A 24,170-nucleotide genomic window follows, 5' to 3' on the forward strand; every position below is an offset into this window, starting at 1 on the left:
TTTTGCTAGACTTTTTTCTTCCTCTCTAAGTATGCAGTATGCTCTGGGGACAGGATCAGTAGCACTGAAGCAGGTCCGTGAAATGTTTGTCTGCTTAGGTATGCAAATACCCAACTCTATCAATTTTCTTTTCACAAAGAAAGACAATTGGGCAGGATTGATCACCAACCGCAGATTTTACCGCGGTAGAAAACGAAACAAAATACCAATACTTGACAGTACGCTATGTATAAATAAAAATGGTTAAAGTTTTCTGTTATGTTTGTCTTCCACTAGCTTTAAAAAGCTGTACCCTGGAATTCTTGAAGCCACATTAATCAGCAGACAATCTGGAAACAGTCAAGAGCTATGCAGTTTTAAGAAACTGGACAAAAATCTACGTAACAGAAGATAAATGTGGGATTTTGCCATAAGTGGTTAAAACAAGGTTATTATGCATATTTACAGGACAGAATTTCTCAAACTGCAGCAACCATTCTACAACATTCAACAATTGTTTACTGGACTGTTTAAGGGAAACTGTTTTAGGCTTTAAGCCCACAACAGCGTCCATGTGCTTCCAGCCAGGATAGGAACCAGGCGACAAAAGCGCGGAGGCGACCCCCAAAGGTCAGTGGAAGAGCCTTAGAGCCCACAGGGGTTTCCTCTCCAGACTCTTACGTTCTCTGATAAAAAGCATTAAGCTTCCAGGAATCCCCCACATCAAAACACTTAAGGCTGAGAGTAAGGCGAAAACTGATTTCAAGTCTTCCGCGGAAGAGCGTGTGAAAAAACCTCCAGCCAATCGCGCCCAGGAGGCCCCGCCCCCTTAGTCTCGAAACCCCGCCCCGGAGGCGGTCCCGACGAGGAAGTTCCGCCTCCCGATCACAGGTGGCGGGTCGAGGCCAGCGCGCGTGCGCGGGGCTTGCGTCACATCCGGCGCCGGGGAGCCCGATTCCGGAAGGGGCTGCACGGTTGTGGCGGCGGGTTCTGCGCTGGAGATTAGTGTTTCTTGGCTGCTGCTGGTGGGACTCACGGCCCCATCATGGTGGAGGTAAAATGACACTTGAACTCTCCAGAGTCGTTCGTCTCTGGACTGTTTTTATTTGGCAGCTAGCGTGGAGGGTTGGGAGTGCTTGGAATGTGGGAAGACAAGAGGCTGCGAGGGGAGCTGTTTGGCTAAGGCCGGGTGGTCTCTTGAAGATTTTCGGGGAAGGGTGAGGGGCTGGATGAGAACCCGAGTCGGAGGCTGCGTCCGGGCGGGAAGCCTGAGATAATTCCTCCGATCCTCATTTGTCTCTTGGGAGCTGGACACTGTCCTCGGAGGCGGGGCCTCTGTTGATGCTTCACCACTGGTGCTCACCGCCTGCAGGGTAGTGTCTGGGATTCTGCGTCCTCAAAGACTGGCGGTTTTCTCTATCTTGCATTCAGTTCTTCCCTTGCTTCAGCCCTACCCCCGGAAAAACCTGCCTTGATTTCTTTACATCTTTCCCTAGCTTGAGCAACCATACTGTTAGTAGGGCTTGTGCATCTTATCCCAAATATTTCTTGATTCCATCCACTCTTCAGTCTAACTTAATTCAGACCAACATCATCTTTCTCTTAGCCTGGCACATTAGCTTCCAGATGATCTCCTTGCTTCTATTTTCTTTCTCCTGTAAATTGTTCAGTTTAAAACACAAGTTGCTTATACTTTTCTTAAAAGCCTTTCCTGTCCCTATGTTACTAGAACGAAAACATAGATTGTTGTAGTGGTCTACAAAAACCTTAACTAATCTGTTTCTTCTCTACCCGTGCAACCTCATCGTGCACCACAAAGCACCTTCTCACTGGCATTATTTCAGTTACTGAACACCTTTGCACATGGCATTTCCATCTGTCTGGTTTGTTCTTCCTTCTATTCTATAGGAGGCTAATTCTCTCTCTGCATAACTATCACCTCAAAAAAAATTCACAATCATACTTTTTTTCCCTTTGTTTTGTGACTCAGCCTCTTCTTGCTTGTTGTCTTCATAGCATTTATCAAAGCAAGGAATTATTTTGCTTATTTTTGTCTGTTTCCTCTTGAGCACAGAGACCATGACTATCTTCTGAGCATTCCATTCTTAGCTTCTAGCACAGTGTCTGCCAGACACATAGTACAAGCTCAATAAATATTTATTGAATAAATGACCAATCTCAGTCATCACTCAGTTGCTATACCTGGGGCGCTGGCCAAAGAGGAGCTCCCTCCTCTTCTCTGAACTTGAATCCTGTAGCTTGCTACAAGTAGCACTGGTGAGTGGTATAAAGCTTTTTACATTTTAAACATCTAAAGTGTGTAACTGATTTGTCTTTAAGTTGTGAATTATGTTAATTTGTAGCAAGATGTGTAATTACGTTCTTTCTTCCTAGGAAGTACAAAAACATTCTGTGCACACACTTGTGTTCAGGTCATTGAAGAGGACCCATGACATGTTTGTAGCTGATAATGGAAAACCTGTGCCTTTGGATGAAGAGAGGTAGGGATAGTTTTGCTTCAATTGCTAAAGTAGTTAAAATTCTAGTAGTGGAAAAAGAGCAAGGAGAGGGAGATCTTTAAAGACTAGCTAGTATTATAAGTATATAACATTCAGTAAGCTGTTTGTTCAATGATGAGTGGTATTTTGCCGTAATTTAAAGCTGATTTAACTTTTTTTTTTTTTGACCTTTTATGGTTTAAAAAAAAAATTCCACTAATTAATTGCATTTTACAAATGCCCAGTAATTAGGAAAGTCCCTGTTAGGTATTTTATTTTATTTTATAATCAATCCCTTTGTATGTGCTTTCAGCTTCCCGCTGCTCTCAGAGCCTTGCTGAGCTGAAATTGTACCTGGCCCGTACCTCTACTCCCATCTTTTCTCGTTAGTATGATGAAGATTTTTGAGTGGTGGCATATTTTTCGTTCTACATTTCCAGCTGCAGTCTGGGATTGCATTATGTGCAGTGTTCTTTCTTTGTCCTTTACCCTTCTTTAAAAATCTACTTAATTCCTCAAACAAGCATTTACATTTAAGTTACAAAGCAGACTATTCTTAAAAGTAATATATGTGCATTTCTTTTTAAAATACTGAACTAATTAAGTATTTTGATTAGTTCTAACTAACTTTTTAAGGTATATCTAGTAAAGGTTGCTATAGAAGTTTTTACTATATTTTTATGTTTAGATATTTGAAGAAAAGTATATTGGCTTTGAGGTTTTTTAAAAAGATATATTTGTTTCTATATATCTTTAAATCAGTTCTACCCTTGATAATTTATCATGGAATATTTTGTATATTAGGTAACAAACTAAAATATTACTTAGGCTCAATGAATGCTGTGTGCTGGAATGTGAGCAAGAGTAAATAGATTGGTGTGAAAATGCATTTGGGCATTTTTGATTCTTTAAAACACTATTTAACTTTAAAATCTTACTGGAAACTTTTTCTACATGATTGCACAAACTTAAGCTATTTAAATACCTGTTTCCTGACTGTCTGTAAACATTTGCATTAGTGAATACATTTATAAGGTGTTTAAGGATACATTCTTATGTTTATAATTTCTAAATAGTCATAAACGAAAAATGGCAATCAAGCTTCGTAATGAGTATGGCCCTGTGTTGCATATGCCCACTTCAAAAGAAAATCTTAAAGAGAAGTGTCCTCAGAATGCAGCAGATTCCTATGGTCATAAACAGTATCCTGCAAATCAGGGTGAGTATGGTATTATCATAATGTCAGGATGTATGTGTGAATTTTAAAAATAGGAAGGCAGGCCGGGCTCGGTGGTTCAGCCTGTAATCTCACGCCTTTGGGAGGCTGAGGTGAGTGGATTGCCTGAGCCCGCAGGTTCGAGACCTGCCTGGGCAGGCGAGACCTCATCTCTACAATAAATCAAAAAATTAGCCGGGCTTGGTAGCACGCACCTGTAATTCCGGCTACTCGGAAGACTGAGGCAGAAGGATCGCAGGAGCCCAGCAGGTCGAGGCTGTGGTGGCCGGGAGCAGCCACTGCACTCCAGTCTGGGCGACAGAGTGAGACTCCAACTCAAAAAAAAAAATAGGAAAACAAATAAAATATGTTCTTTGTATCCCTCCTGGAAGGACTAATTGTGGCCATTCAATATTTAATGGCTGTGGCAGTTTTATAATGGGATTCTTGATTTCCTCATAAGAGCAGTGAGATTATTAGCTGATGGTTTTTTCCTTAAAAGAAATAAAATTGGTAGTATAATGGTGGTAGAAGTTTTTAGAATGTTGAGAAGGTCACAGTGGTCTCAAGACTAAAGGTAAAATTTGGAGACTATTTCTAACTTGTGGGGAGACCATCTGTCTTCTTTTTTTTTTTTTTTCATGTGAAAAGTTTTTAGTTTATTAAGCTGGTCGTGAAAAATCCAAACAATGGCCACAGATACCATCACTGCACCATCTTTAGTCCTTTGCCTGTTATCCAATCTCCAGCTCACTTTTTGCCAGCACCAACATTGGCTTTTGCAGTCCCCCTGACTTTCTTCATTCTGTTCTTGCGTTCTTTTCGCTGCTTCCTTGAGGTCTTTTTCTTCTCATACAGGCCATGTCTTGCAAGTCTATGTTTGGGTTCATTTTTCTTTGCATAATCCAAGGAATCATAAATCATGCCAAAGCCAGTTGTCTTGCCACCACCAAAATGAGTTCTGAATCCAAATACAAAGATGACATCTGGTGTTGTCTTGTACATTTTGGCTAGTTTTTCCCGAATTTCTGTCTTAGGTACTGTTGCCTTCCCGGGGTGAAGAACATCGATGACCATTTGTTTCCGTTGAAGCAGACGGTTGGTCATGAATTTCCTGGTCCGAATAGTTACCGTGTCGTTCATGATGGCTGTCGATCCTCAGGCAGTCAGGGAGGAAAAGAGCCCATCTGTCTTCTTTATAATTCAGAAAGATGAAATTAAGAACTGAATAAATTGTAATGAATAAAGAAAAGTCAGGCTTCTACAGGAAACCATTTGCTTGGAAGAAAAACCAGAGTGGATTGTCACTCAATTGGCATATCTCTGTTCACTGTTGCTCTTTAGACAATATGCAAGCTTTCTTGGCCTCGTATCAGCAAATGGGCAAGGAAATAGCTGTGTACGTGGTTTACAGAGGTCAAAACAAAAGTGATCAACTTTTGATCAACTATTTCTGAGACTTGAGTTTAGTTGGGAAAATTTGAGAAATCCAGTTGATAATTTAATATTATCTGATACGTTAAAAAATGATACTTGTAATGGATGATTTTTTTTCTTTTTTTTTAGGACAAGAAGTTGAATATTTGGTTACAGGTACACATCCATATCCACCAGGACCTGGTTAGTGAGCTGTTGCATATTGAAAATATTTTATTGTCACATGTATTTTTGCCAATGAACCAGTAATGATATTTCCATTACCTATAAAATACAGGATAAACTCAGTAGTCAAGCATCCATGGGTAGCTTTGTAGATTCTAATTAACATTCATATGCATTCATTCACCAAACACCAAACACACGAAATATAGTACCTGTATTTTTTTTAGGCACTATGCTAAGAATTAGGCACGTTTATTTTATGGTGGTTTAGGCAGATGTATAACTATTACTAAGCTTATAAAAATGATAGAAGTGTTAGTATAGATTTGGATATGATAGAAATGTGTCCTCTGTCTAGGTAGAGGTATTGGCCCACATTGATTGACTAAAATAACAAGAGTGGAATAAAAAGTTTAGTATATATAGAAAGTATAGGGAAAGTGGATGCTTCTTTTAGAGTAACTTACATTTGGAAACATTCTGTTCATATTTGAGGAACTGCTTAATTTTTTACTTTTGAAGGTAATGTCTGAATATAATGGAAATTCTTTACTATTTAAGCTACTTTAATACTAAGTTGATGTAATCGAATTTATGTGTTAGTAAGCAATATTACTAAAAAAGTCAAGCAAAACTTAATCAAAATGTTTGTGATATCACCACTTAGAGATAATAGCCATTTGGTGTATGTTTTCTTCCAGTATTTTAATTTAAAAGCATGTAAATGAAAGCAAAGATAGCTACTAAATGGAATTGATTTTTCATTTTAACAGGGGTTGCTTTGACAGCAGATACTAAGATCCAGAGAATGCCAAGTGAATCAGCTGCACAGTCCTTGGCAGTGGCATTACCTTCTCAGGCTAGGTATGAGATTTTATGCTCATAATTACAAAACTCTTGAAAACATATTTCACTATTTACAGTTTTTTCATTTCTAAATTTGTTTGTTTACAACTATTATATGACATTTCCCTTTATCAGAGCATACAAAAATTAAAATTTTTTTTTTTTTTGCAAAATGCATGAATGGAGGCATTAATTACTTTGCATGTAATATTTCTTTTGTTTCAGGGTTGATGCAAATCGTACTGCACCTGGTGGAAGTGAATACCGACATCCTGGGGCTTCTGACCGTTCACAGCCTACAGTGGTTAATTCAGTATGTTACTCTTTGTCAGATGTCCCATTTCTAACTTTTGGAACAGGTTGCCTTATTTCCCTTTATCCCCAAAGCCTTACCTTAAGTATTAAGTATTAAAGAAATGAATACTTCTTTGGAATTGTTAAGATAATTAGCAGCCTGAGCTAGTTGTTCATATTTCATAGCCCTTAATCTCAAGTTATTAGCAAACTGATATTTTTTAGAATATAAAATTCTGTTAATTATGTGTGTCTGTGCACAATATACTTTCTGTGTGTTTTGATGAAAATAATGTTAGTCTGGGCACAGTGGCTCAAGCCTGAAATCGCAGCGCTTTGGGAGGCCGAGGCAAGAGGATTGCCTGAGTCCAGGGGTTCGAGACCAGCCTGGGCAACCTGGTGAGACCTTGTCTCTACGATAAATAAAAAAATTAGCCAGGCATGATGGCACCTGCTTGTGGCTCTAGCTACTTGGAAGGCTGAGGCGGAAGGATCGCCTGAGCCCAGTAGGTCAAGGCTGCGGTGGCCGTGAGCGAGCCGCTGCACTCCAGCCTGAGCAGTTGACTCTTAAAAGAAAATAACCAAAGAAAATAATGTGACGTTGGTATTTATTGCCTACTAGTCAAAATACAAGGTGTGTTATTCTGAAACTTGTATTAGTGTATATTAGACATAAAAGTCTTTTTTTATTAAACTTTAGTTTATACAGTTACACTGAATGCTAGTAGTGTTGTAATATTCACAAGCTATACAATCAGTCTTATAAATAAACGTCTACAAATACATAAATTTTATCTGCTTATAAATAAATGGCAGATGTTCTTAGTTTGGCAGAAATAGTTTTAGAAAGAATAACTGAAGATATACAGTTTACTTTATTAGGCTGTCACTTGAAATAAGTGCAGGCTTTACTTCCTTAGTTTATTATGCAATTAATTTGACTTTATGACGTGAATGAATTGATAACTCTCTTCGTTTTTTGTTTGTTTTTTTTTTTTGAGTTGGAGTCTCACTCTGTCACCCAGACTGGAGTGCAGTGGCTGCTCCTGGCCACCGCAGCCTCAACCTGCTGGGCTCCAGCGATCCTTCCACCTCAGCCTTCTGAGTTGCTGGAACTACAGGCACACGCTACCACGCCCGGCTCATTTTTTAAAATTTATTGTAGAGATGAGGTCTCGCCAAGTTGCCCAGGCGGGTCTCGAACCTGTGGGCTCAGGCAGTCCACTCACCTCAGCCTCCCAAAGACGCGGGATTACAGGCTGAGCATTCAGAGAATGTTTCTCTGTCTAGGCTCTCTGCCTCCTTAAGAGGGTATAATTTAAGTTTCTTGATGACAGGAATATTGTAGGCTTAAATATTTTTTGAATGAATAGATATATGCTAATAGTAGTTGATATATCAGTTAGTATAGCTTTTAAAATAGTATTTAAATAATGTATTAAAATTTAAACAGAAGGAGCCATCAGTCACTTCTTTGCCATCTTAAATCAATAATGTTAAAATATGGCAAAGGCAGTGGCATTAATACATTTAAAATGACTTCAGTAATAATAGGAGCTTACTGAGATCATTTACTACTCTTTAAATCTCCACGATACCCCTGTGAAATAGGCAGTATTCTTTCTCATTTTGCAAATGAGGCATATAGAGGTTACATAATTTTTACCCAAGGCCAGTCAGCTAGTAATCAGCAGAGCTGGGTTTTGAACTAATACACGGTGATGTGTGCTTTTAAGTCTCATGTTCTGCCTCTCTGAGGTTTTTAAATTGTTTCTTAAAATTAGCATACCGAAACATTTTTTATAAGTAGAAACTTTTAGCTCTTCATCTAAGGAAAAAAACTTCCATAGGGTCCCTTTTTCTATTTCCATTTTTTAATTGATAACATAAAACCTTAGATGATATCTTTGATGATAATATAGTCTGTTCCATATCTAGATTGTTATGGAGACTGGCAATACTAAGAACTCTGCACTGATGGCTAAAAAAGCCCCCACAATGCCGAAACCCCAGTGGCATCCACCATGGAAACTCTACAGGGTGAGTGAATCTTCATGTTATTTCATTATATGGAACATGATTGCATTCCAGTTGGCAACAGCTGAGGAATAGAACAAGGTAGAAAAAGAGTGAATATGAAAACTGAGGTAGATTGAGAAGGAACTTAAGCACTATAAAAGATATCTTGGGAAGAAAACTTCCTTAAGTAAAATCTATACTTTATTTTCATATAAAATATTGATAGCAAGCTACTAAATGTGGAGAACAGACTCAATAAATTCAGGAAAGTGTTGGAAATATTTAATATGAAGGCCGAGGGGTAAAACATCATGTAAAGATTTCTTTGCACCTATCAATTATTATTTTAACTGCAGTAAATTAAAATGATTCAAAGTGTATCAGATATGAAATAAAATATATAGTAGGAAATATACAGCTACACATAATTTAACACATTTTAAAATCTTATTTTTCAAATAATTTTACAGTAAGAACCTTTTTTGATGTATACGTCTAATGAATTTTAATAGATGTAGTGACTTGGGTAGCCACTACCAGAATTAGGATATTTAAGTGACATTACCTCAGAAAACACCCCTGTGCTATTCTTTTGTAGTCTTACCCTCCTCTACCCCTGTCAGAGGAAAAATAAATGTCGCTCAGGGCAAGATCAGGTGAATAGAGAAGGTGAGACATGGGTCATGCCATCTTTTTGTCAAAAACTGCTTAATGCTCAGCGTTGTGTGGACAGGCACATTGTCATGGTAGAAGAACCAGATGCCTGTCCTCCCACATTACGTTAACTGTGATAAAAGCTAAAAATTGCTGTTGGTCAACATAATGCCAAATTGATTTGTGTGATAGCTGCTGTTTATTTTTTCATCCACATAATGATTTGTTTCTTTCATTACACAATTCACTAATTCATTTGTAAAATATAGAGTAAAATAGTCAGTCGGTTCTCTTATATTATTTGCTATTTGTGGCCCTGTTGTTTGAGGATGTACAACAAAATTTATTCTCACTGGAGGATTGTCTTTTTCTATTACATCTTCCCATTCTTCACTTGACTATACATTGTCTTTTCTCTGAAACTACTAACGCTTTCATCGCTGTCACTTTCTATTGCATTCGCCCATTTTCTTCTTGATAGGAAGATATCACTATTGCTAATACTGTTTTCTTCCACATCAGTGTTTATTTTTTCTAACTTTTATCTGTATAAAAGTCTAAATCTGGCCAGGCGTGCTGGCTCAACTTGTAATCCTAGCACTTTGGGAGGCCAAGGCAAGAAGGTTGCCTGAGTCCAGGGGTGCAAGACTTGTCTGGGCAACTTGGTGAGACCTCGTCTCTACAATAAATCAAAAAATAAGCCAGGTGTGGTAGTGCACACCTTTAGTTCCAGCTACTTGGAAGGCTGAGGCAGAAGTATCACCTAAGCCCAGCAGGTGGAAGCTACAGTGGCCGTGTGCGTGCCACTGTACTTCAGCCTTGGTGACAGAGTGAGACTCTGACTCAAAAAGCAAAACAAAAAAAAGGTCGAAATCTAACTCATCTTCGCTGCTGCTTATAACTCTCAATTTTGTCTTTTCATTTTGTCATCGTTCTGCAAGCAAATAGATTTTAAAATTTCTAGTTGTAAATTACAAAATCACAAAATGAACTTTATCAAAGGAATACTGCTTTTCCAATTTTACTTTTCTGACTTAGTATAGATAGATATATTAGATCTGTACCACTTGATACTTCAGTACAATCTGCCTTCAACTTCAACTTTATTTTAAGGCTACAATAACTTGCTTATCTGTCTTTTCAAGTTATGCCATATGACACATACTGTATACCTATAGCTGTCTTTCTTGTACAGACACTTTTTATCACTACTTTTGGTTACAAAAAGTGTTGACAGCGCTGTGAAAGCACTTCAAACATTCTCTTTCTACGTAATACCTGCTTTTTTTTAACGTATATCTCAGTATATATTCCATCTCTTTATTTTGGGCAATTTGAATGGAAAACATCAAGAAAACACGTTTTTGAAAAATTTATGCTTGCATAAGTTTGTCCTGTATAATCATCAATAATCTCTTGATGTCCCCAAGAGTCCCATCTGAGTGCAAATGGTTAATAGTACATTCCCTTTTATTGCTGAGTAGTATTCCATTGTATAAGATGTATCACAATCTGTGTATCTGTTCACCCATTCAAGGTAATTTAATGTTTATTATTTAAACTTAATGATTTGAAGATGTGACTGGGGGCAGTTGTGGTGAAAATTGAATACATTTAACTCTTAATAAGTCTGCCCATTCTACTTTTAGGTTATCAGTGGGCATCTTGGCTGGGTTCGATGTATTGCTGTGGAACCTGGAAATCAGTGGTTTGTTACTGGATCAGCTGACAGAACTATAAAGGTAACAAGGAAGAAAAAAATAGACATGACTTTCTGTTTGTCGTGTAAGTTTAATCTGTTGTAAGTTATTTCCAGTGGCAGGAATTGTTGTTGCATTTCCTCTGGCTTCTTAGACTTAAACGTAGTACAGTTTATTGTTTATGCCAGTAAGAGTTCCAAACTTTAAAAAGTTGGTATTAAGGGCAGGCGCAGTGGCTCACTCCTATAATACCAGCACTTAGGGAAGTGGAGGCAAGAGGATTACCTGAGCCCAGGGGTTTGAGACCAGCCTGGGCAACACAGTGAGAACTTGTCTCTGCAATAAATCAAAAAATTAGCCAGGTATGGTGGCACTTATCTGTAGTTCTAGCTACTTGGAAGGCTGAGACAGAATGATCGCCTGAGCCCAGCAGGTTGAGGCTGTAGTAGCTGTGATCATGCCACTGCACTCCAACCTAGGCAATAGAGTGAAACTCCTCAAAAAAAGTTATTTTTGGTGGCTCAAGCCTGTAATCCCAGCACTTTGGGAGGCCGAGGCGAGAAGATTGCCTGAGCCCATGTGTTCGAGACCAGCCTGGGCAACATGGTGAGACCTTGTCTCTACAATTAAAAAACAACTTGGAAGGCTGAGGCGGAAGGATCGCCGGGGCCCAGCAGGTCGAGGCTGCAGTGGCCAGGAGCTGCCACTGCACTCCAGTCTGGATGACAGAATGAGACTCCAACTCAAAAACAAACAAAAACAAACCAACAAAAAAAAAAATTAGTGGGGTGTGATAGCACACGCCTATAGTTCCAGCTCCTTGGAAGGCGGAGACAGAAGAATCGCTGGAGCCCAGCAGGTCAGTGCTAGGGTGGTTGTGAGCGTGCCACTATACTCCAGCCTGGACGATGGAGTGAGACTCCGATTTAAAAAAAAAATGTTTTTTTAAGTGGCATCAAAACAATAGTTTTTTCCAAACTTGATGACTTACCACTAATTTCTTGATACTTATGTCCACCCCCTCTTACAAAATTAGAGCACACTCTTCTATAGAAAATGAGGAAAATAGAACTGTAAAAGGCTGGGCTCGGTGACTCAGCCTGTAATCCCATGCTTTGGGAGGCCGAGGTGAGTGGATTGCCTGAGCCCGTGGGTTCGAGACCCGCCTGGGCAACTTGGCGAGACCTCATCTCTATAATAAATCAAAAACTTAGCCAGGCGTGGTAGCGTGCGCCGGTAGTTCCAGCTACTTGGAAGGCTGAGGCAGAAGGATCGCAGGAGCCCAGCAGGTCGAGGCTGTGGTGGCCGGGAGCGGCCACTGCTACTCCAGTTTGGGTGACAGAGTGAGACTCCAACTCAAAAAAAAAAAAAAAAAAAGGACTGTAAAAGATAGTAGACCCCATACATAATCCTACCATTATTAGATATTTGGATGAACTTCACTTTAGTATTTATTTCTGTGTAGTAGTGCATTTACTTCTAAGCTTTTTATCCTATGCATGCAAATATGTATCTTTTAAGAACTGCTCTTGATACGTAATTTTGTGTCCTAATTTTTTCACTTAACATCGTATTGAAGGAACATTTTTATGAAAAATTCAACATCTTTTAAAATAATTGCATAATGCTATTTAATATATAACTTATTTTCATATTTTTGAACATTATGGTAGAGTAACAGATATTGAATTAATGGGTCAAAAATTTTTGAGGCCGATACCCACAATATAATTACTTTCAAAAATGGGTGACTTGATAGTTGCAGTGTATGAAAATATCCTTTTCAGCACATTGGTTGTGCATCCCTTTAAAAATGTCTACTAATGTGATAAGCGCAAATGGGTATCTAATCTTTTATTTTAAAACTTTATAAAAATTTCTAATGAATTTGAACTTTTTCATATCTTTATTTGCTGCTTTTGGGGTTTCTTTAAGTTGTTACTATCCTTGTCTAATTTAATACCATGCTATTTATATTTTTATTTTCAGTAATAATCTATAAGAATATTAACTTTTTATCATCTAGTGCAAATATTTTCCCAGTTTGAGCATGCTGTTTTATTCTTTTCTGCTTTTATTTGGAAAATAAAAATAAAAATGTGAATTCCTAATTTTTATACATTTATCTCTTTTCCTCTTTGAAAACTTAATTTTAACATCAGGATTTTAAAAGTTTACTTTGAGGGAACTAACAAAAAGAAAAAATAAATATTTTTTGATTGCAGATCTGGGACTTAGCTAGTGGCAAATTAAAGCTGTCTCTGACTGGGCATATTAGTACTGTGCGGGGCGTGATAGTGAGCACAAGGAGCCCATACCTGTTCTCTTGTGGAGAAGACAAACAAGTGAAGTGCTGGGATCTTGAATATAATAAGGTAAACTCCATGTTAAAGATTTTAAATATTATAAGCTGCAGTTTGTTTTTCTCATTCTAGAAATCGTAACTTTCCTGCTTTTATCTTCAGGTGATAAGGCACTATCATGGCCATTTAAGTGCAGTGTATGGCTTGGATTTGCACCCAACAATCGATGTGCTGGTAACCTGCAGTCGGGATTCAACTGCACGGGTAAATGGGATAGAGCTATGTGTTTGTCTGTGAATATGTTGCATCTTGTAGTATGCATGATTGGTTTTGAAGTCTTAAATTGTTTACTAGAGAATTAAAGATAGTTGTCTCATCAACACCCTAGTCCCTCAGTTTCTGAACTGGAATGTGTCTTCCACTGTAGTCTTCAGTTCTGTGGCCTCCCCCCACCCAGTGTTGTTAGTGCCCAGATCCTGAAATGCGACACTCTCACATCCCATTCTATCACCACAACCATTGTCCAGTAGCTCTTAAGTTCAGTAGTTCCCAAAATAGTCCCATTATGCCCATTCTTATTTCAGTACCCTGATCTTCCCACTGTCTAAAATTCTGGGCAGCTGCTTCCTGTCTGTATTCCTCTCCCAGCCTATAGATCATTGTCCTTCATTATATATATAATCCACACACATATTATATTTTCTATACAGTCATTTATATACACACATATATATGTGTATATCTTTATTTTAGTCAGGTACTACTTGTCTAAGTAAATTCCCAGCCTTGAATTGATCCACTTATCTGCCTGAGATATGAATACCTATTCTCTTTGACATATGTCTATTGTATTTTTATAGATTTGGGATGTGAGAACTAAAGCCAGTGTACACACATTATCAGGACATACAAATGCAGTTGCTACAGTGAGGTGTCAAGCTGCAGAACCACAAATTATTACAGGTATAATTGATACTTTTCAAGTTTACAGCATATTCATTTCAGAATGCATTGTAATTATACATATACTTTAATTTTAGGCATTTGAAATGTACTCAAATGAGATTTTATTCATTTATTTTTTTCTCTCTCTTTTTTCTCTTGAGTCAAAGTCTCACTCTGTCACCCAGGCTGGAGTACAGTAACATGATCAGAGCTCACCATGGCCTTGAACTCCTGGCCTCAAGTGATTCTCCCACCTTGGCCTTCCAAATTGCTGGGATTGCTGGCGTGAACCACCACACCAGACCTATCTCGTATTTTTTGCTTATACATAGTGTCCTGTAATGTCTGACTAGAAAACTATACTGCTAAATAAATTATTTTATAGTATCAAAGTTATTATTCTATAAAACTGACAGAAGACAAAAATGCCATGGGACAAATAACCTTTAGAACTGATTTAAATCTCACTTTGCTCAAAATAAGATTAATAACAGTGGATTTTTAAGACTAGAAAATAATTTCTTTGCCTGATATATTTTATTAACTAATAAAAAATTAACATTGGGGTTTTTCCTTTTCTCTTTACTAGTGCATAAGGTATATTATTTTATTATTTGCATTTGTTTTAGCTATTCGGGTAATAATAAATCAAATGTTATGTTGCATTTTTTAAAGAATTTAGTTTAAAATTATCCTAAAATTTTGAGACTGAAGAAATTAGCCAAAACTAATTTCCAGGTGGCATGACTTTCATTAGAATATGTATTTATGAGCTGAGCCTGTAATCCCAGCACTTTGGGAGGTGGAGGTGAGAGGATTGCCTGAGCCCACGGGTTCAAGAACTGCCTGGGCAACTAGGCAAGACCTCGTCTCTACAATAAATCAAAAAATTGGGCATGGTGGTGCACGTCTGTAGTTCCAGCTACTTGGAAGGCTGAAGCAGAAGAATTGCCTGAGCAGGTCGAGGCTATGGTGGCTGTGAGCATGCACTGACTCAAAAAAAAAAAGAATGTATGTTTATGGGGAAATAGTTTGTATTTTATTATGTTTAACTTTTGCATGTTTTTCGTAGTCTATGTTTTGAGGGGTGTATGTATTTGTATTACAGGAAGCCATGACACTACAATACGATTGTGGGATCTGGTGGCTGGAAAAACAAGAGTAACATTAACAAATCACAAAAAATCAGTTAGGGCTGTGGTTTTACATCCCAGACAGTAAGTATGTTTTCCTGACTTGCTTATCTTTTTCTTCAGTTCTTAGTATACTGCTGAAATACCAAGTTAGTGGTGGTTTTGGCAGTCATTTAGCCACTGTCATTTCCAGGCCTGTGCCGCTTAGCAGCGTTTCTTTTACTTTCCTTATGTACTACTTTGCTTCATGCTCTCTATAACATGAGGAAAGGGACAAATAATGTCAAACAAAACAGTGTAAATAAAACATGAGTAAACACATGTTAAATGCATGTCAAGATAGAAGGTAATTGTGGCTGGGCTTAATGTTTGGACATAAGTGGCATTGGACATTGAAACATATATTTAATAGTTTAATTATTAAGGAGGAAGTTAAGATACATAGAAAAAGAACTAGTGAGATCTGTGAACATGATAGGGTATCCAAGGAGGCGGAGCAGAATATCACAACCTGTTGTTTGTTGGGTTCTGTCACCCCTGACACTTTTCTGTTTGTATTCATATCCTTTATCTCTTCCCTCTTCCTCCCTTGCTTCCTGTCTCTGTACCCTTGTTCCCTTTCTTCCTCCCTTTCCCTCTCCTTCCTCTTGCCCTCTGTTCCTTTCCTTCTCTCCCTCTCCTTGTTCCTGTCCTGCTCTCTCTCTTCTAAGAATTGCATAACCTTTTGACCCTTATGTAAAATAAGGCATTTGCACATTTATTACTCTTGCTTAGTGCAGAGCACTGGGGAAATGAAAGGAAAATAAAACATTACTCTAGGTTTTAAAATATAGTTTAAAACTTTGAAAATCTGTTTTAACTGGGAACAAATATCTTGATATTTTTACATCTTGATATGACAGTAGTATTTTGCTGAAACTACATGGCTCATTGAGTACATGCAAAATACAATCATAATAAGCTTTTTAAAACCCACCACTTTATTTAACTTGGTTCATTTTGCCATTAATTCTTTTTAATATTTCAGTTACACATTTGCATCAGGTTCTCCAGATAACATAAAGCAGTGGAAATTCCCTGATGGAAGTTTCATTCAAAACCTTTCCGGTCATAATGCTATTATTAACACATTGACAGTGAATTCTGATGGAGTACTTGTATCTGGAGGTAAAATGGGATATTTCTAATAAATGCTTTTAGTCTGTCATTTTCTCTTTAAGTGAATGAGTAAATATTTGTACTACTTCTGAGCCATCACACCTAAGTATTATAATAGCACTTGCCTAATTAGGATGTAGTTGAATATTCAGATGTATATCATGCATATTTATAATACATGTAGTGTATGTCATAATTTAGTCCTCTGTGAGTTCTCACCTGATGAATCTAAGGGATTTATGCTGGGAATTGCCTAAGATTTGGTTGAGTATTCCGGAATTGGATATCAAATTTTGTGGTATTTTTTAAGATTTGTAATAAATTCTGAATCAAGCACAAAGGAAGGTAGACAAACGAGTATTAAGAGAAGCTTTAGTGCCTATTCTATATATCTTTATAACCGTAGTATTGTCATGGTCCTTGGGCTTATGGTTAGTGTTTAATAAAAGTTTAACAGCTGTACTGCTGAAGGATTACCAAGTATAACTAGATCTTTCCCTTTAAGCTGACAATGGCACTATGCATCTTTGGGACTGGAGAACTGGCTACAATTTTCAGAGAGTTCATGCAGCTGTGCAACCTGGATCTTTGGACAGTGAATCAGGAATATTTGCTTGTGCTTTTGATCAGTCCGAAAGTCGATTACTAACAGCTGAAGCCGATAAAACCATTAAAGTGTACAGAGAGGATGACACAGCGGTAAGTTCTCTGTTTCACATACATTTAAAGTAAAATAATACAACCATACTAATTTGGCAAGTATATTCTCATTTAATTATCAAAAGGAAAAATAATCTTTATAGTATTAAAGTATCTGTCATCTTCAGTAGTGTCTGCTTGTAGACTTCTATATTGGTGTCATTGATGCCAGTGAACCCATTGATGGTTTTAATTTTATAGCAGTTGCACTAAGAATAACAACAAATAAATAGATTGCTTTGCAAAATAATTTGAGAATCATAAACTTTGGTGTTACTAGAATATCTAAATACAAATTTTATTTTAGATGAAAAACTAAATACTACATTTGTAATGAACCTATTGCTCTTTTATTGGCTTGGATAACCTAAAATTGTTAAAGAACTGCTAAATGTATAATTCCAAATAATAAAGTAGATACCTTATTTTAATTAGAAGGGAAGTCTTAGCTATAAAGCAAACTAATACTTTATTTTAACTTTTCTATTTTTAGACAGAAGAAACTCATCCAGTCAGCTGGAAACCAGAAATTATCAAGAGAAAGAGATTTTAATGAATGTGGCATTGTCCTCTCTCTCTTTTTTTCTCTCTTTCTTTCTCTCTTTTAAGCTTGGCATTGATGAGGACATTTGGTCATTTTGTGCTCTGGCTGGGAATATAAAGCAGAAGAAACACACTTGCTTGAATCATTGCTGCTTCGAGTTTTACAATAAACTGTCCCCTGCCCCCACTCCCCGTGTTTTTATTTCTGAAATAAACAGATTTGTGATACTAGGAAGTAAGATGAAGATATCAGGTAAATGCAGGTTTATTGAACATAACTATTCTAGAGGTAGAATACTTTGGCAGTTTTATTAGAAGACCCCTTTTTAAAAAAATATACAAAACTGGTTATCATAGGACACGTTTTGAGGGGAACAGTAGTTTTGGTTTTTTTCTTAATCCTTTAAAAATATCTGTGACTGAGATTCAAAGATTAGAAGTTTTAATTTAACTTACATATGTATTTTCCAAAAACAGTTTTTGAGTGTATGTTCTGCTAAGTTCTGTACTAGAAACTGCTCAGGAAATAAGATGTGTCTGTCCTCCAGATTGGTAGCTCGTTATAGAAGTGCTATATGACAGGTGTAGGTGAAATGCTAGGCAAACACGAGTGTTAAGACCATTCATTGTTCTCAGGAAGGAATGAGGAAGGCTTCATAGAGTAGATGGGATTTGAGCTGAAAGAGGACAAGGAAGGAAAAGGGTATTCTAAGAAGAGGCATAAAGAGACTAAACCAGACACAGGATTGTGTGTGGTGTGTCCTAGGACAAAGAATTGTTGACTGCAGGTGAATAGTGAGGAGTAAAGCTGGCTTGTGGTGGGAAGGACTCATGTTTTAAGTTTGGATTTTATTTCCCAAGCAGAATACCAATACTGGTATTGACACTTGGGGAAAATAACTATGTATACCAGCAGGGCTATTTAAAACTATAGCAAGGGCTGCAATCCTGTGGAAACTTCACAGAAAAGTGTTAAAGTTGCCTCCTCCTTTTGGCAAATATGGGTTTTAAGCCCTTGGGATCCTGATTCCCCACCAGTCAAGAAGATTTGTCAAACTTCACCTTCTATAATTTTAATTAGAAAACAGTTATAAGAACTTTCTAAAATTTTCCAAATTAAGAAATTGTATCATGATTTTTGAACAAGCATTTCCAGTTACACTTGCCCCGTCTTGCATGCTGTAAGTGGGAGTATAATTGCTGCAGCCTTTAGGAGTGTAGTTTGCTGGGATTTATTAAAAATGTTTGAACCCTTAGGCCTAGTAACTTCATTTCTAGGAAACTGCCTAATAGGAATAATCTTGATGAGTGTGCACAATCAAATTCATTGCACCTTTATTCTGTAATAATTAAAACTTGCCCAAGTGGTCTATCAATAAGGGACTATTTTAAAAGATTATGATATCATAATGCATTTTATTTCTGTATTCATGAAAAGAGTGAGGAATGTCCAGATTATTAGGGCAAGATGTCCAAACTTTACTGGTATGTTAAAAAAAAATGCAAAAATTTTTGTAGAATAACTTGATGCCCTAAAAAATAATAGAGAAGTAACACCACTTTGACCACTTTGTTAGCAGTGGCTTTGTAAAGAAGCGGGATTATGGGAGAATTTTCATGGTCTGCTTTAGTATTTCTATAATGTTTTAATTTTCTATGAGCATGTATTTTGTAAACTTAAATAAAGAAAAAGAACACTTAATTGCATCCCTGCGAGATTCTAATGTGCCTTCTGGCAAGAAAGATCTAATGTAGTGTTCCGTCCCTAAATACCAAGAAGAAATTATTAGTATAAGGAGGTGAGAAAGATAACCCCTGTTCTCTGTCTAGCAAAGCTTCAACTGTTGTGTTTAAGTTAGGCACGAGTATCAAATTCTGTAGAGCATTAAAAAAAAAAGTTTCAGTCATCCCAGGACTTGAACCCATGAGGACATCTGGATTAGAAGATGTCAGGTTCAGTGTACCTTCCCGGAGGCAAGCAACAGGAGCACTCATGCAGTAAACGAACCATATTCACAGAGAAGCAGCTAGAAGATCTAAACGTTTTGTTCAGTGAGAACCCATACCAAAGTCCCAGCCTTCAGAGAGAGATGACCTTGCAGATGGATTTGCTTCTGAGGGTACTGCAGGTTTGGTTCAAGAATCACAGCAAAACTTAAGAAAGAAAAATGCAAGCCTGCTCAGCAAAAACAAGAAGTCAGAAACAGCACATACCTGGGTGGGGAGTCAAGACTGGTCCTTGCCAGAGAATTACGAACCCACAGTCCAGATCCCCTCAGGATGCCTGTCCTGAAGACCTGGTGTACGCGGGTCACCAGATGCCCTCATTCCCCAAAGTCGAAGTCTCTGCAGACAGCTCCCTTGGCCACAAGATCGTCCATTTTGGCTGCTGCCAGGACCCTAACGTATATCGCCTCTATCCCATCTTGGAATCCTAAGATCACTTGTCAAGCAGCAACCCTAATTCTCTTGGCTATTCATCACTGCAAAGCAAAGAGAGATGCTAGTTTCAGAAAGACAAAAAAAAAAAAGTTTCCACGTTTTGTGGTGTTCTTGAATCCTCTGTTGCAGAAGGTTCATGTACCATTCGTGTTGATGAACCCTGTGAAATTTTGAACAGAATGTCATTCATGTACACTTCTCTTTTACCTACTTGGCACAACCTCACCCAGGGTTAACCCCAACTCTCTTACACTGCCCATTTAATACTACTTGAGTGTGGTCAAGCTATAAAATATTACCAGAGAAAAACAGCCCCACTAACTAGACTCATTCTTGATCTATAACCACATGCTTGGAATGGGCCATTAATAATAACCAAATGCAGATTTCCACAATGAATGCCTTCTGCCTCCTTTTACAAAGGATGAGTAGTCTGCCTACAAACAGCTCCTTGTGTCTGACTGTAGCCATATACACATGCCTACCCAGGTACTTTGCTCTCACTATTAACCCCTTTCCTGTACCATTAATTCCCTTCCTTCGTACCAAATGTGTCTCATCACCATTTAAATAGGTTGTAACACTGCCGGTAATTTTTTTAAAAAGCTGGGCACAGTGGCTCAAGTCTGTAATCCCAGCACTTTGGAAGGCTGAGGCGTGAGGATTGCCTAAGCTCAGGAGTTCGAGACCAGCCTGGGCAACTTGGTGAGATGTCATCTCTACAATAAACCAAAAAATAAGCCAGGTGTGGTAGCACGCACCTGTAGTTCCAGCTACTAGGAAGACTGAGGTGGGAGGATTGCCTGAGCCCAGCAGGTTGAGGCTGCAGTGGCCATGAGCAGCGTGCTATTGCACTCCAGCCTGGGTGACAGAATGAGACTCTAACTCAAAAAAAAAAAAAAAATCCAAGGCCAACTAATGTTTCTCTCTGAGAATGTGCCCATTTCTCTACTCACTTTTTAAATTTTTTTAATTTTAGATATGTGAGGTACAATTCAGGATTAGGTATACAAGTGTTCATTATGCAGCGACCTTTGTTGATGACGTCTGTCCCTTTTTCCCCTAGCAGTTTCCCACTACTAGCAATCCCTTTCTTATAGTATTATGAAATTTCTTCAATGTCCACTTATGAGTGAGAACATATGATACTCAGTTCTGTGTTTCTGTGATAGATTGCTCAGTACTATGGCCTCTAAGTCCATCCAAATTGCTGCGAAGTTCATAATTTTGTCCTTCTTTATGGCTGTATAATATTCCATCATGTATATGTACCACATTTTTTTATCCAGTCTTTTGATGGGCAGCATGGTTGGTTCCATGTTTTTGCTATCGTGAATTACGTTGCAATAAACATGTGTGTACAGGTATCTTTTTCATAAAATGATTTAAGTTCATCTGAGTATATTCCCAGTAAGGGGACTGTGGGGTCATATGAGAAGTGGATTTTTAGATCTTTTAGGAATCGCTACACTATTTCCCACAGAGGCTATACTAGTTTATACTCCTACCAACAGCGTAGAAGTATTCCCTTTTTGAGGCACTCTCTCCAACATCTGTTGTTTTTTGAGTTATTGATAATGGCCATCCTGCTGGAGTTAGGTGGTATCTCAGTGTGGTTTTAATTTGCATTTCTTTGATGACTAGTGAGGCTGACCATTTTTCCATGTATCTGTTGGCTGCTCGTATGTCTGACCTGCTGGGCTCCAGCGATCCTTCCATCTCAGCCGTCCAAGCAGCTGGAACTACAGGCATGCACTACCATGCCCGGCTGATTTTTTGATTTATTGTAGAGATGAGGTCTCGCTGCCCAGGCAGGTCTCGAACCCGCGGGCTCAGGCAATCCACTCACCTCAGCCTCCCAAAGGCGCAGGATTACAGGCTGAGCCACCGAGCCCAGCTGTATGTCTTCTTTTGAGAAGTGTCTACTCATATCTTTTGCCCACTTTCCAATGGGGCTGTTTGTTTTTTTTCTTTTTGGCACGTTTCAGTTCCTTGTAGATCCTAGATGTTAGGTCTTTGTCAGATATACAGTTGGCAAATATTTTTTCCCAGTCTGTGGGCTGTCTCCCCCATCTCTCGACGGTTTCTTTGCAGAAGCTTGCCAGTTTGATGAGGTCCCACTTGTCTATTTTATCTCTTATGGCCTGGGCACTTGGGGTTTTGATCAGAAATTGGTTGCCAGTTTCAATTTCCATAAGGGAATCTGTCTCCTGCATTTTCTAAAGTTCTAATAGTTTGAGGTTTTACGTTTAGGTCTTTGATTCACTTAGAGTTGATTTTTTGTATGGGGATAGGTAGAAGTCTTGTCTTAATCATCTGCATATGGTCAGTCAGTCTTCCCAGCACCATTTACTGAGTAGGTTCTCCTCCCTGAGTAGGTTCTCCTCCTCCCTGATGGTGGAGGCTTTGTCGAAGATGAATTGGTTGAGAAATTGATGTTTTGCTTCTGGAATCTCTATCCTGTTCCATTGGTCTGTATGCCTGTTCTTGTACCAATTCCAGGCTGTTTTGATTATTGCAGCTTTATAAATGAAACTTAAAGTCTGGGAGCATGATGCCTCCCACTTTTTATTTATTTATTTATTTATTTACTGAAGATTGTATTGGCTATTTGTGGTTGTTTATGTTTCCATATGAATTCCCGTATTGTCATTTCCAGTTCTGAGAAGACTGCTACTGGTAATTTAATGGGTATTGCATTGAATCTGTAGATTGCCTTAGGTAGGATGGACATCTTAACAATATTGATTCTTCCAATCCATGAGCATGGAATATTTTTCCATTTGTTTGTGTCATCTTTGATTTATTTGAGCAGTGTTTTGTAGTTTTCGTTGTAAAGGTCCTTGACTTCTCTGGTTAGGAAGATACTGAGGTATTTCATTTTTTGTGTGTGTGGCTATTGTAAATGGGAGTGTGCTTTCTATTTGCATTTCTGTTTGTTTATTGTTGATGTGTAGGAATGCGACTGACTTTTGCACATTTATTTTATACGCTGAGACTTTGTCCGAGTCCTTCATCAGTTCAAGGAGGTTTTTGACAGATTCTCTTGGGTTTTCAAGGTGTAGAATCATGTTGTCTGCAAAGAGGGATAACTTAACTTCCTCTTTTCCTATTTGGATATCCCTGATTCCAGATGACTTTCCAGCAGAATTTTACAAAACATACAAGGAGGAGCTGATACCAGTCCTGTTGAAAATATTCCAGGCAATCGAGAAAGATGGAATTCTCCTCAAATCATATTATGAAGTTAACATCACATTGATACCCAAACCAAGTAAAGATTCAACAAAGAAAGAGAACCACGGGTCAATATCCTTGATGAACATAGATGCTAAAATTCTCAACAAGATTCTAGCAAACCAGATCCAACAACACATCTCAAAAATCATCCACTATGACCAAGTAGGCTTCATCTCCAGGATGCATGGCTGGTTCAACATCTGCAAGACCATAAGCATAATTAAATGTATCAACAGATGTAAAGACAAAACCCCATGATTATATCATTAGATGCAGAAAAAACTTTTGATAAAATTCAGCACCCATACTTGATAAAAACCCTTGAATATCTAGATGTAAATGGAACTTATCTCAAACTATGAGAAACCCACAGCCAACATACTGCTAAACAGACAGAAATTGGAACCATTTCCCCTGGAAACTGAAACAAGACAAGGATGACCACTCTCACCCCTCCTGTTCAACACAGTTTTGGAAGTCCTAACTAGAGCAATCAGACAACAAAAGGAAATCTCCACTCACCTTCTAACCAGATTCCTAGTTTTCAATAAACTCATCTCTGATTCTTCAATTCCCATTTTCTCAACCAATTCCAATACAAAAATTATGAAAATGTGTTCAACATATTTTTCTTAGAAAAAAATAAAGAAAATTGTGAGGAACTAATGAAATAAGAAAATACAGAGCTAGCAAGTAAAACTAAAAGTTGATTTTTTTGGTATGAAAATAAATATATAAAACTAAGCCAGTTAAGCAAATAGAAGAATTATAAATATTCTAATAGAAAGAGCAGGGAACTTAATTTTATTAAAAGAGACTCTGTCCAATTCCAAGTCATTATTATATATATATATATATATATATATATTTTTTTTTTTTTTTTTTTTTTTTTTTTTTTT

General features: G+C 37.8%; 1 protein-coding gene and 1 pseudogene across 4 annotated transcripts; one reads left to right on the forward strand and one right to left on the reverse strand.

Annotated features, from left to right (window-relative positions):
- The first annotated feature begins 897 nt into the window (after positions 1-897).
- Positions 898-19,281, forward strand: PLRG1 (pleiotropic regulator 1). Of its 3 annotated transcripts, none has more exons than XM_008065603.2 (15): positions 898-1,033; positions 2,374-2,480; positions 3,554-3,696; positions 5,260-5,313; positions 6,069-6,159; positions 6,367-6,454; positions 8,374-8,475; positions 10,758-10,850; positions 13,034-13,183; positions 13,274-13,375; positions 13,972-14,074; positions 15,165-15,273; positions 16,217-16,356; positions 16,853-17,046; positions 17,540-19,281. In XM_008065603.2, the coding sequence occupies exons 1-15, from the start codon at positions 1,025-1,027 to the stop codon at positions 17,597-17,599; spliced, it is 1,545 nt and encodes a 514-aa protein (XP_008063794.1). In that variant the 5' UTR covers positions 898-1,024; the 3' UTR covers positions 17,600-19,281. The 3 variants fall into 3 exon arrangements, with proteins under 3 accessions (XP_008063794.1, XP_021571978.1, XP_021571979.1); XM_021716303.1 differs by having other exon boundaries at positions 17,544-17,775; XM_021716304.1 differs by having other exon boundaries at positions 936-1,033; positions 5,260-5,286.
- Positions 4,319-4,878, reverse strand: LOC103268045 (annotated as a pseudogene). The gene has a single exon (XR_504787.2). The product of XR_504787.2 is annotated as a 40S ribosomal protein S24 pseudogene (transcript).
- Positions 19,282-24,170: the final 4,889 nt, after the last annotated feature.

Source organism: Carlito syrichta, unplaced genomic scaffold (genome assembly GCF_000164805.1).
Source record: "Carlito syrichta isolate Samal-C Ts95f unplaced genomic scaffold, Tarsius_syrichta-2.0.1 Scaffold308685, whole genome shotgun sequence".
Taxonomy (NCBI): Eukaryota; Metazoa; Chordata; class Mammalia; order Primates; family Tarsiidae; genus Carlito; species Carlito syrichta.

Coding starts and splice junctions, on each gene's coding strand:
- PLRG1 (XM_021716303.1), top strand. Junction 5,314..6,068: donor TCCATATCCACCAGGACCTG/GTTAGTGAGCTG, acceptor TCATTTTAACAG/GGGTTGCTTTGACAGCAGAT. Junction 6,455..8,373: donor AGCCTACAGTGGTTAATTCA/GTATGTTACTCT, acceptor TTCCATATCTAG/ATTGTTATGGAGACTGGCAA.